Raw genomic sequence first — 14,404 nt, forward strand, 5'->3', positions numbered from 1 at the left:
TTATGTTTGTGAAATCGTACAATGATGTTCAAAATGAAAATGTGAGTAGATTTTATGAAAAGCTGAGTTTAGACAGGCTTTAGAGAAGAAAATGAGAAAGGGGCTGTTCATGGTAAGATTAAATCTATCCACATAGGAAGGAGAAGCAATTTTGCATATTATTTGTATTTTTTTTTGTAAAGAATCAAATTATGAGCTCCTATGAAAGCTAGAGAAAAAAAGTAGTTCAGAGCTTTGAGCACTTTGGAAAAATTCTTTAAATACATCATGTTGTGAGTCTAATTAAAGGTGAAAAAATACTTATGACAGAATTAAGGTACACATTGTCATGGTATGGAATCTCTTCACAGTTCTGAAGAGTTCAAGTAGTTTATTTAGAAAGCATTCCCATGACATGTTGAGTAGGTACATAAGGAAAACAATGAGGCCAATAGAAGATGGTACATGAACAGGGCTAAGATTATTGTTGTGGACAAATGAGGTTCAGTCCTATAGGGAGACTTTGAGAGACCGTGTCTAAAACATTCCATGATTGTTCAACTGAGTGCCATTGCTTCCATGATTCTTACATACTACCTCTAACTTTTCCCTCTTTAACACTAGTGAATCATTACCCTTATAGTATTTGTGATTTTTCCTGTTCACTCGCAAGTGAAAACCTGCAGGCAGAGACTACAAATTATTTGATTTTGAGAAAAAACAGACAAACAGAAACAAACATATACCCCCCCCCAAAAAAAATCTTGAAACATACTTTCCTAAGACATTCTGCTATTGAGACTGAAGAAATGTTGGTAGGAATACAAGATGATTCATTGGACTCTAATGGGTAATGAACTGACAATATCCCCAAAGTATTGACTTAGTAGATATATTAGTGAAATAAAAATAAATTTAGTAAATAAATATAAATTAAGCAGGAGAGAACAAAGCTTTTTTCTCCAAGTAAGAAGACTATATTTGAATGAAAAATTGGTAATTAAAAGAGGAAACTTCATAAATGAACATATGGATATTTAAAAGCTTAATAATATTCCATTGTGTGCATACCTACCATGTATCTTGATCCATTCATCTACTGAAGAACACTTAGTTTGACTCAATAGCATGAATTTGTCTAGAATCAATACTCTCAGGAAATTCAATGATTCCAGGAAAAATATACTTTGAAATAACTAGGTAGATGATAATTTTTTTTTCAGCAGAGTGACTAAATCAACACTGACTGTTTTCATAGCTCATGTGCTGGTGATTTTATGTCAATTTGACAATAGTCAAAAAGTCACATGAGATGAGGAAACCCATACTGAGAAAAACAGCTCTATTAGATCTATCTATAGGCAAGCCTGGAGAGCATTTTTTTAATTAGTGATTGATGTGGTAAGGCCCAGTCCATTGTGGGTAGTGCTACCTCTGGGAGGGTTTCCTGGGTTCTACAAGAAAGAAGGTTGAGAAAGTCATGTAGAACAAGCCAGTAAGCAGCACTCCTCTGTGGTCTCTGTATTAGCTCCTGCCTACAGAATCTTGTCCTGTTTTAACTCCTGTCCTGATATCCTTTGATACTGAGCTGTAATGTGAAAGCAAAGGCCAAATAAACTCTCACCTCCCCAAGTTCCTTTGATCATTGTAGCTGAAGTTTTCCTGGTCCTTCCTGGACCAGAGTCAGGACAAATCTCTCTCACCCGCCAGTCCTGCAGCTGCTTGGACCCAAGTAAACACATAGAGGCTTATATTACTTACAAACTGTATGGCTTTAGCGGGTTTCTTGTTATCTAGTTCTTCTCTTAAATTAACCCATTTCTATTAATCTATAAGTTGCCACATGGTTTGTGACTTACAGGTACTTTACAACTTACTTCTCATGGCAGAGGGGGCTGGCAGCATCTCCTGACTCAGCCTTCCACCTGCCAAAATTCTCCTCTCTCCTCACACCACCTACACTATACTTCCTTCCTGGCTACTGGCCAATCAGCGTTTTATTTATCAATCAATCATAGCAACACATTCACAGCATCCCCAGCAGGTCATGGTGTATCATCATAACAATCATAAAATTGATTGACTCATAAAGAAATTGGTATATTGATAATCTCTTGGGTTATTTACAGTGTCAGTTGAAATATATATTTCAGTAACCTCAAGTCATGTTGAGATGTTTCAGAAGGAAAAGATTATTCACAAAAATATTGCTTTGTACTTTTTTATTGATAATAGAGACTTCTTTAAAACATGGCCACCCATTTGGAATTCCTGTGTTGTAACTGATTTCTTTTTAAGTATATTGTAAATATTTTTTTAAATAAGACTCATTTGGAGAGGTAGTAATTTTTCAGGGAGCAAGATTTTCAAGCAGTGTCCAGGTAATGGGAGATACTTTACAGAGGATTGCTGCATTGAGTTGAATAAAATGGACTCTGTGATCATAAGACTCTAGATCAAACTTGACTCCAAAGTTTAACTAGGGAGATGTTGATGCTATTAACAGTAATTGGAGAATTACATTAGAAGGGATGGGGTAAATGTGAATAAATTCCTTTTTTTGCTTTCTATACAGAAGAAAGAGATAATAAAGAAATAATGAGCCTTATTCTTTGCTCTCTTAGGTTGGATGTCGATATAACTGAACTGCACAGTTGGATTACACGTTCAGAAGCTGTATTGCAGAGTCCTGAATTTGCAGTCTATCGAAAAGAAGGCAACATCTCAGACTTGAAAGAAAAAGTCAATGTACGTTCTGCCTTATATCCTATGTTTCTTCCTATTTTTGTGCTGCTCACAATTTCTTTTCTTTCAAATATCTGCATTATAGTCACTGTGATTGAAACAATATGATAAGGTGATGTTTAATATATAAAATATTTTAGATATCAAGAAACACCAAATATCAGCTTAGAAAAATCTTTTCAGTTTCTGCTATGTGCTGGAAGGCTTTTTATATTCTTTACATAAGCATTATTTATCTATGAGTAAAAACTTTAGACAACATACCCATGTCTATTTCCCTTCATTGATTGTTATAGAACTTAGAAAGTTTATAGAATAGAGTAGTGTATAATAGAATAAAGTAGAGTAGGATAGGATGATAGAGACCTTGTTTATTCAGGCTCAAAATATTATTTTTATAGTAATCAATACCTATCATGAATTATAACATATTAATCAGACCAAAATATTTATATATTGCATCGGGTCACCTAATGATGTGCACACTTTTTCAGTACTTACTTTTAGTAACAGATAGTTAGCTATGTTTATTCCCTTCTGAGATTATATGGTTTGATCTTCACAGCAGGACTTTTATTGCCTTAATAAGATCTGTTCCACCTTCTTGGAAATTATTAGGACTTTGTTTCCTCAACCTCAGCAGTTATAAAGCATTCAATTTTGGTATGTAATTGACAGTATTTTCCAAAAGACTTTCTTTTTTTATTTGACTTTTGGTTTTCCAAGACAAGGTTTCTCTATTTAACAGTCCTAGCTGTCCTGGAATGTATTCTGTAGACCAGGCTGGCCTGGAACTCACAGAGATCTGCCTGTCTCTGCCTCCCGAATTTAAAGGCATGTGCCACCACCACCCAGCTCTAAAAGACTTTCTATAAATCAAGTTAAATAAAAGAAACAGCTCCAAATAATGAATTTGAAATAATTTTACTTATAAGAATATCACTTATGAGTGTATGCATTAGCATTTAAGCGATGACCTATGAAATCTATTTATACGATTGCAAATATAATTTTACCTCACAAATAACATTTCCATAGACTTGAAATGTTGGAGAATCACAACTCAACAAGATGTTTTGATGAAATATTTTGGTGTTTTTTTAAGAATGTCCAAGAGAAAAGATAATTGGTATTAATTTTTAGAAGTCAACATGTATTCATATTTACAACTTAGTTACTTTGAATTTTTTATTAGCTTTATGAGATATGATTTCATTAGCAGCATAATAGACTATTGTAGCTTGAGTTTTCCAGCATTGCCCACAGTCAGGACAAATCTTTGTCACCTGCCAGTCCCATAGCCACTCAGACCCAACCAAGTAAACACAGAGACTTATATTGCTTACAAACTGTATGTCCATGGCAGGCTTCTTGCTAACTGTTATTATAGCTTAAATTAATCCATTTCCATAAATCTATACCTTGCCACGTGGCTTGTGGCTTACGGGTGTCTTCACATGCAGCTTGTCATGGCGGCAGCTGGCAGTGTCTCCCTGCCTCAGCCTTCTGCTTCACAGAATTCTCCTCTCTCCTTGTCCCACCTACTTCCTGCCTGGCCACTGGCCAATCGGTGTTTTATTTATTGACCAATCAGAGCAATTTGACATACAGACCATCCCACAGCAGACTATGGTAAATAGTTTCACAAATTAAGAAGTATTTTTGTATTATTAATGTTATCATTTTGGAAATAAATTGAAGGATAATATATAAAAATAGCAACTTAGCTAAATAGTCTTACTTTAACATATATGTATTTTACAGTACATTTTCTGATATGATTTTAAAATAATTCTTTTTAGATAAGATTTTAGTTTTTCTTTGAAAATTTCCTAATATTACAGAGTACATTTCCTCAACTTCTCATAATCATTTCACTCTATCACCCTCCCAATTAAATATCTTCTTTGAATTGTTATAAATACACTCCTAAACCTAATTTATGCAGCCAGTATGGGCATGATATGGGGCCATCCAATGGAGCAAAGGCAGTCTACCTGCAGCCAGGTTTCTAAAGGAGAATGACTCTCCCTCTATCAGCAACCATCAATTGCTAATAGCTCCACTGCTAAGTATGGGAACTTGGTAGCCCCTCCCCTGTCCATGCTGTAATTTTGAATTGCTCAATTTTATATGGGTAACCACAGATGCTGTGAATTCATCTATATGAAAGCCATGTTAGGTCAAGAATTCTACATTTCACTGTTCTCTCTTCTTCATCTATCAGCTCTTACATTCTTTCTGCTCACTTATCTGAGGATCCCTGATCCTTATGTGGGAGAATGTTCATATAGATGACTTACAGCTGAGAACTCATGGTTCTTTAAAGATGACACTTTGACCAGATATGCATCTCAGCCTTAACCACTACTTAATCCATAAAAGTGTTTCTGTAACCAAAGTTGAGATCAACATAAATCTTTCTGTAAAAAATACACAGTTTAATGGCAGTTTGGCAGCATGATCATTTAATATAACACCAATAGTATGTTCTACCCCAGAGACCATGCTGTTCCAGGCTTTGAGTAGGTTTACAGTATGAGACATGAAATTCCTCTTGTGGAACAGGCCTCGTATCCAGTCAGGAAGCATTTGGCTTCTTCTGTAGCCATCATTCCACTATTATACCAGTAGGCAAAATTTGCCAGTCACTTGAAGTTACAGGTTGACCGCATGCATAGAATTTTCTGGCACTATGTAATTTAGGCCACACTGTAAGCTAGTTGATTTTCCTATGTGCTATATATAAAGTGAGTAGGATTTTCAGCATACGGTCTTACCTTCTAGTCATTATGGACACAACTAAGATAAATGGCAATAGTTTGTATTGTTTAGATGCCTCTTAGCCTCCCTGATCATTTACTCATAGGAACTATGTGTGCCTAGAACTGAGAATTTCAGTTAGTAACTATGTCTTTTGGGAACAGCATTGGCTACCCATGAAAGGTACTTTTGTTCAAACTCCATATATGTATTGTCTGCTTTTTATGGCTTACCAAGTAGAGGATTTCTGTAAGACTTCTTCATACATCTTTTAGTTAACCCATTCTGTAGCCCTTGTTCTCCTCTATCACTTTGCTCAGATCCAAACTTAAACCTTTAGAATATCCTGCCTTTGCTTGCATATAACCTGTGATTGCTTCTTCCTAACTGGGGCTTGAAATAATGACTAAGTATGGGGACTTGGTAGACTTTGTGAGTAGAAAATTATCTAGAAAGTTTACCCTCTAAGTTTCAGAGTTCATATGATAAATTCAACCACATATGTATGAATGAACTTAGTAACTGTATTAGTTAATTGAAGTTTTTATTGATTTGATTTCTATACTTATCTGTATATCATCTTACATCTATTTTTTAAATGGTTTTGATCAAGCATGAAAATGGAGACACACCCACAATTTGGGGAACAAAAATTCTAAATTTCCTCTTGTCATTGGGCCACTTAAAAGCAAGTGTCAAAAAGATCAATAATGTCAGCATGATAGATTGAAAGTAATAAAAATATACAATATTCTATAAGTGGTTTTCTGATGCCTTCTGAATCACATTTATAATGTTTACCCTTCATTTTCAAAAATAACAACATCATTCTTAATTGCTTCCTAAAATAGGACATGAAGCGATGTGCCTAGATATTTCCTTCAAGCTAAATATAATGTATATGTATTAAAGACCCTTGAGAGAACTGATGACGGATATTCAGCTCAGGTGTACATTAATTTTCTTAATTTCTTCACTTGTCAGTTTATATAAGTTATTTTGAACTCAGGAGAGGCCCTTCTCATGAAAGTGACTGGTATTAATTTACTTATAGATATCCATTTAAAATAATGAAACTTTATTTGCTATTTTCTTCTTTTGCTGGATTTTCCATTCATTTATACCTAAATTCTTTTTTATTTATATTTATTTTATTAAATTTTTTATTAATTCATTGGGAATTTCATATCATGCACCCCATCCCACTCATTTCTCAGTCCCTCCATGACTTCCTTCCCCTCTTATTTTTCATGAAGTTCTCTTCTCCCTCAACTTACTACAATGTATCACGCATTTTGACATATCCTGTCACTTCTTTCAATGCACTAGTTTCAGAATCAGTTTCTCAAACTTTGCCCTTTATTGTTAATTCTAGAAGTTTCTATATTCATTCACATTAAAATAACATCTAAGGGTATAAAGAATTGGCTCAGTGGTTAAGAACACTCCCTGCTCTGGCAAAATAACTGTTACTGTTCCCAAAACCCATGCAAAACTATCTGTAATTCTGATTCTAAGGGACTTTATACCTTCTGATTTCCATGGAAACCTGGCATGCAGGTGGTTCATGTACATACACCTGCACAAAACACAAAAAATAAAATAAATGCTTAATAATATCTAAGCTGTAAGTATTCTCAGATATATATCATCCTCTCATAAAATTTTCCTAAAAGTCCAGAGCAATACATCTAAATAGGTTGGTAAAACCTGATTATATGTTATACACAGTCAATGAGATGACATGTAATGTCCATCATTAGATGTATTTGTTATTTTGTATATAAGCTTAGGATTTTATTTAAAAGATAAAGAACCTATTAGACAAATTTACCAGAATCTTTGGTTGGAAACTTAAAATATAAGTGATTACTTCCTTATCCTACTTTTATCCATTCTCTTTTATTTCCCTTTAACCAGAAGCTGATCAGAAAATTAGGCCATCTGGATGTTGGTTTCTGGTCTCTTACTAAATATTTAAACTGTAGAATTTCTCTGCAATCCTACATGACAGTGAGAATTATACCTAACAAGGGTCTTTGCATTCATTTTTAAAATGTAACAATCTATTAGTTGGTCCACCTTGTTATTATCATTATATTCCTTTCAAAGTTTTCATAGCAACTTTGCTAAACCAGATTTACTATGATTTCAATGTAATCCTGATATGTTTCCATTTACAGTAGTTTGAAAAACCCAAGTAGCAGCAGTAGCTATGTTGGATTTTGAGTTAGATCTTCGAGTTCTTAGATGCTCCTAGGCTGGGGCTTGGTGCTCGTCTATGACTTTTATCCCCATTGAATAGTTTCTAAGAATTCCAACACTAAAGAAGGCCACTGAATTTAATTTTTTCTTAGTACAAGTAACTACAAGCTAACCTAAGCAATCAAGTATCCCTCATCTTCACTGATATGCCTAAGTATTCATTAGAAAAAGATCATAGATTTCATCATTCTACTTTCTTCATGAGATTTGAAAAAGTAAGAAAATTGAATATCATACTATCAATTAAACAAAAAGCAATCACAATTTACTGATTCCTCTTCATCTACCTCTAGTTCCAATTTAATATTAATCACCTTGAAATCATTTTCAGATGCTCATTTTGCATGTTACTTGCCATGTCTCTTTTAAAAAATAAAAAAACTTCCTAACATAGTTAGTGTGCTGGTCTATTTCTATTGGTCTTTGGATGAAAAATTTTGGCAAAGTCAACATCTCCCAGGTGCTTTCATGATGTCTAGCAGGATCTGTTCCCATTTTAATTGTCCAAATGATTTAGAGCCATTAACATAGATGTCTAATTGTTGGTTTATAGAAATTGGGACATGGACCTTACTTCTGTGTTTGTTTAGTCTATGCTGGTCTGTTTATTGAATTTATTTTAGTTTACTAAATCTAAGAAAGAAATTGGTACTTAAACCACTAAATATTTATCTATACAAAGAAATTATTTCTAAAGCTACACAGGTTATGTAAATACAAGCTCTTTTACAGATATGAAAAATGCTCTAGCTTCTGAATAAACATTTGAGTGGATAAATTAGTTCTCTGTCAAAGTACAAAACTTTATTATGGAATGCTAAGTGAATAGACAATTAATTGCTTCTCAAGAGAAGATAGGGCCATTGGGAATCTGGAACTTACTTTCACATTATTACAGAAAATGCATTGATAAAGGAAAAACACTTTTCAGAAAAGCCAATAAAGAAGGAAAAACGAATGTCATGAGTTTTAAGTGGCTTATTAATCAGTAAACTTATCTTTTTGTGTAATATTTATATTATTTTGTTCTATTATATTCTTTATTTCATAATGTGCAGTTACCTTTTGTTTTGCACACTGAGTTATGCATTGTAGAATTTATAATTTCCTGATGATCTCTTAGGAACTTTTATGAGCCTATATTTTATTTTACAGTATTGGTAGAATGGTTCACAGTGCCTTTTAGATTCCTATATTTTTGACTTGAAATTTTATCCATTATAGAAAATAATTTAGCATCTATTTTAAATATACAACAATGTTAAACAAAGCATTTGCTATTCTGTATGTCAAGAAATGATTCAAAACTATTCTATTATAATATAAAAGTGATTTTAATATTAAAATAATTATATATATATGTATACACAGAGATCAAGCATATGAAAAGTAGCATACATAAAAGCAGAACTTATTTTTCAGAGAAAAAACAACTAGATAAAAATCATAATGAGGAGGGATATATTTTCATAAACAATATGGCCCAAAAGGTATATTTATCACATAAGTGCTTTATAGAAGAAAGTAAAAAATTTGTAAATTTTCTAAAAGTCATTCTGCACGATATCTTTTATTATACACTAAATTTATGTCTAGTGGTATTCTAGAGATTGGTGTTAGCTTGTGAAAAGAAACAGATGAAGACATTTGGAATCATATAGTTTATAACTCAGCAAGCAAGATATACATTTATAAAATAAATGCTGTTGGTGATACATGTCATAGAGAAAAGTAGAGAAGAAATGAGAGTTAAGTAGTCATTGTGTGTATGTCTATGTTTGTTTGTATTTTTTGGGTGTGTGTGTGTGTGTGTGTGTGTGTGTGTGTGTGTGTGTGTGTGTGTGTATGTGTGTATCTGTGTGTCCATGTGTGAGCATGACAGAGATTCAGTGTATATTTCTGAAGTAAGAACGTACTTGTATCTGATATCAGGAAAGTATGTTCCTGAGGCAAAATAATCAATGGCTTTAGTGACAGTAAACAAATTCTAAAAGTTTAAAGAGTTTAATATTTGGCAGGGCTTGAGCATTTACAGTGCTATAGAGTATTGAGCTTGGTCCTTAATGTGACAGATTTTTCCAGCTACCTTGAAAACATATTATCATATATATATATGATATATCATATATATATATATATCTCCTTTAATGGTATATATGTTTTGTAATTTGAAGTACTTCACATGGAACCCAGGCTTTGCATATGGTAGAAAGCATTTGTCAATGAACTACATCCCTAGTCTTTAATATTAAACTTCAAAACATGGATCTCTCTTAGAAATATCTACTTTGACCAATGTAGTAATAATGAAAATAGTAATAATAATCTTTTATCTGAATATGCTTTGATATTAAAGCCAACAGGAGATAGATGGATTGAAAAGTAGGTAGATAGGTAGATAGATAGATAGATAGATAGATAGATAGATAGATAGATAGATATAGAGAGTATATTCGTGTTAATAGGGATTACTTATGTTGATATGGATTAAACGGAGGACATAACTCCTGCTAGAAAAAAATATTCTTACACTGAGCTTTCCTAATCCAAAACAAATAAGATTTTCTGATTTCTAAATGTGGAGTTTGTGTGGAAAAAAAGAACAGAAGAAATATATTTAGCTCATGAAAAGCTTTTTATTTATTTATTTATTTATTTATTTATTTATTTTATTAAGAAAATATTTCATTCACTTTACACACCAGTCAAAATTACCCTCTTCCCTCCTCCTGCCCCCCCGCCCCAGTCCATCTCTCAATCCCTCCACAAGAAGGCAAGGCCTCCCATGTGGAAGCACATTCAGGAGAGGCAAGTCCAAGCCCTTCCCCCTGTCTCAAGGCTGCACAATGTGTCCCATTATAGGTAGTAGGCTCCTCAAAGCCCCTTCATGCACCAAGGATGGTTTCTGATCCTACCGCCAGAGGGCCTCCCAAGCAGATCAAGCTACACAACTGTCTCACCATGCAAAGGGCCTAGTCCAGTCCCATGTAGGCTCCACAGCCATTGATCCAACTTTCATGAGCTCCCTCTTGTTTGGTTTGGTTGTCCCTCATGTTTCCCCATCATGATCCTGATGCACTTGCTCATCGAATCCCTCTTCTCTCTTATTGACTGGACTCCTGGAGCTCTGCCTGGTGTTTGGCTGTGGATCTCTGCATCTGCTTCCATTAGTCATTGGAGAAAAATTCTGTGATGACAGGGTATTCACTGGTCTGATCTCTGGGGCAAGCCTCTCCACTATTGCTATTAGCATGAGAAGATTTTTGAGATTTGACCTGATTAAGTTCAGTTAAGTTAAATAGATTTGATGCTTGAAAGCTAAAGCTCAAAGAGATGGACAGGAACCAGGAAATAATATCAGGGACAGGTGCTCTTGAAGTCAGAAGAAAGTAATGCATATTACTAATCCACAAATCAAAACAGTAATTACTTTCATGAGGAAAAAGGAATTCCATAGATTAATTATGATCATAAGTAAACTGAGAACTGAAAGTCAGCTATGTCCTGCTATACCTGGGTGGGCATTGCTGACCTTGGTAGTGACAATTTTGATAGGCTGAGTAAGGCAATAGGTTACTTTGCTTTTGCTCTTGGTTTAATTTATTTGTGTTGTAGAGCATTTTAACTTCCTAACATAAACACACATAAAGTCAGTGTATTCCTTCTCAAAACTCAATACCTTAAAAAAAACTCTGTGAATCCAATTTCAGTACTGTAGGTGGAGATTTCTCAAGTCCCGCCAGGGCTCACAGCCACCCAGACCCAAGAAAACGCACAGAAACTTATATTATTATAAACTGTATGGCTGTGGCAGGCTTCTTGCTATCTGGTTCTTCTATCTTAAATTAACCCATTTCTATTAATCTATAAGTTGCCACATGGCTTGTAGCTTACCAGTACTTTGCATCTTACTTCTCATGGCAGTGGCGGCTGGCAGCGTCTCCTGACTCAGCTTTCCACTTTTCTCCTCTCTCTTTATCCTGCCTATACTATACTTCCTCATGCCTGGCTACTGTCCAATCAGTGTTTTATTTATCAATCAATCAATCAGAGAAACACATTCACAGCATACAGAAAGACATCTCCTACACAGTACTGTTACCTCTACACATTATGCTGGTTGGTGTGTGGTATGGGCTTTTAACATTTCTCTGTTCTTTATTCAGGTCTCTCCAAGAATTTGGAAGATGGTAAAATAGTAGGAATTACTAATCCCAAATACCTTAAGATAAAAGTCTATATATCTGAGGAAGAAGGCATATGTACTCATATCCTAAGAGAATTAAATTTCAGTGATGCTTAGTAAACTTCATTAACACTTTTTCTTTCCTTTGATATTTTATTATTTTTATACAGTATATTTGATCATGTTTTTTTCTCCCTTAACTTATAATGGGGAGATTGCTCACATAGTCTTATATGCAAGATAATTTACTCAGCTCTTGTGCCGGTGTTCTTCTATTTCAAGACGATTGAGTTCATCATAAATTAAAATGAGTCCATATTGTGTTTTGTTTTATTTAGTCCTAGTGTTTAATCCAGATTAATAGTTCCTATTATCCTATTTTATTAAGAAAAAAATCTTACTTTGGATACTATCTCAAGAGTCTCATTTAGTCTGCTAAGAAGCTCTTTGCTATTGTTAGTTAGGAGAGACAACTTTGAGACTCAGAACATTTGAATCACATTATTGAGTTTAAAAATAACCAAACTAGTATATAGAAGACAGAACTCGAAATGTCTCAACAAAAGAATTTATGGAAGATGAAAAAAATGAGATGAAAAAATAAGATAGCAAGTGATAAATCAAGCATGCAAATAAAAAATAAATACCAAAGATAAAAACTCATATCCAGTAATTTTTTTTTACTTTCTTTACCATTCCATTTGTTACCCTTTGTGTTATTGTTTGTAATCAAACATCTACACCTGTGTGTGAAATTCAGTTTGCTGGACTCATCATTGTCTAGTCATGCTCCTTGTGCTTAAATTTCTCTTCACTATCCAATATTCCCTTCTAATATACTTTTATCTAACAGCAGCACTTTGAACTCAAAATTGACAGGTGTGCGAATAGTGCTAACAACTGCTTTTTTGGGCTTTTATCTCTATATATATGCATAAGTTGCTTTTGGCCATATAGTGTGCCTCTCATAAATGGATCCAGCAACTGAACTGTATCAGATGTTTGTTACCAGTGACTGCCAGTGTCATGTATTTCTTCTCATACCTTGGCGCCCATGCTGAATTAATAACAGATAAGTATCTTGAATACCCATACTAAATCTTCATCTTTACTGAGTTGTGTTCTGGTATACTCATGCCTATTAAGTGAATTATCAGTGAAATATTCCTAGAAGAAGCAGATTGTATTGAGAGAGTGCTGAATTTAAGGACAGAAGAAATTGTTTCATCTTTTAGATTTATACTTTTTCAAATTCTATTCCTTTTGATTTGGCATGTAGTCTTATTGCTCATTAACTTGCATACAATAAGATTCAATAATGCATTTTTCTTCTGTACCACAACTGTTGTGAAATGTGTTAGAAATAATACATATAAAATATAATTTATATGAAGAATAGGGTACTTGAGTTTGGAATGGCAATACTGATGCTTTCAAACATTTCACAAACCAGTTGTAACTTACCTTTCTTCCCTGTCAAAACAGGAGAGTAATAATGCTTATTCTATAGTTATTTGTTTTTTGTGGTGATATTATTGTCTTTATTTATGTAAGATGCACAGGAAAATGTGGTTATAAAAATGACACTTTATACCCGAATATTACTCCTGAGATATTCTAATGTAAAGTTAACTCTAGATAAGAATCCTAATTGATCATCTTATTAGACACTCAGAATAAGGAGATTATGATAATGACATTTGGAAGGACATTATTAATATAGTTTATTTATTGAAATCTACGTGGTGGTCTAATTCTTTTCTTTATATAATTTTCATAAGAAAAGTTAAATATCAATATAGTCAAATAGGAAAGTACTATGACAATAAAACATAATGGAAACATTTTTTCTTTATGTGCAGATGTCACATTCTCTCTCTCTCTCTTTCTCTCTCTCTCTGTGCCACCCCTGTGTGTGTGTTTGTGTGTGTGGGGGGACACATAAGTGAATATCAGCGTAGGGGGTTGGATGAGTTTCATTCTCCACCATTTTCCTTCAAGGCAAGTATCTTTCTCTAAGCCACAGCTAGAATTTTCTCACCTAGAAGAGAATCTAGCAAGCCCTAACATTCCTCTTATTTTTGCCCCCTCAGAGCTTTTGTTATAAGTATGCCAAAGGAAGCCAGGTTTCATATGTAGGTGCTAGAATCCAAACTCTGGTTCTTGTGGTTTCAGAGAAAGCTCTCTTAAACATGGAGAAAAACTCCATAGCCCCATAACAGAAACATTTAACACAAGGAACAACAGCTTAGTGTTTATTGTCTTTTTTTACTTTATTGTACTTGAACATAAGATTTTTCCTTTTTTCATATTTTATATATTGTAATACAAGTAAGAATAATAAACCTCCTGTTTCTCATGATAGCTAATATTATATAATTACTTAGAATGTGTCCATTATTTCTCTCCAAATATTCTGAGTACATTATGAATAAATTTCTTTTTTAGTAAAGAACATAGTGAATG

The 14,404-nt window shown here is 33.7% G+C and overlaps 1 protein-coding gene across 8 annotated transcripts in view; it reads left to right on the forward strand.

Annotated features, from left to right (window-relative positions):
- The window catches only part of Dmd (dystrophin), a 2,209,767-nt gene that overhangs the window by 858,914 nt on the left and 1,336,449 nt on the right, over nucleotides 1–14,404 (forward strand). For all 8 annotated transcript variants that reach the window (XM_028881805.2, XM_037198928.1, XM_037198927.1 and 5 more), the window contains exon 18: nucleotides 2,604–2,727. In XM_028881805.2, coding sequence (XP_028737638.1) covers nucleotides 2,604–2,727 — 124 coding nt within the window. The remainder of the gene's footprint in view (nucleotides 1–2,603; nucleotides 2,728–14,404) is intronic.

The sequence above is a fragment of the Peromyscus leucopus genome, chromosome X (assembly GCF_004664715.2).
Source record: "Peromyscus leucopus breed LL Stock chromosome X, UCI_PerLeu_2.1, whole genome shotgun sequence".
NCBI lineage: Eukaryota > Metazoa > Chordata > Mammalia > Rodentia > Cricetidae > Peromyscus > Peromyscus leucopus.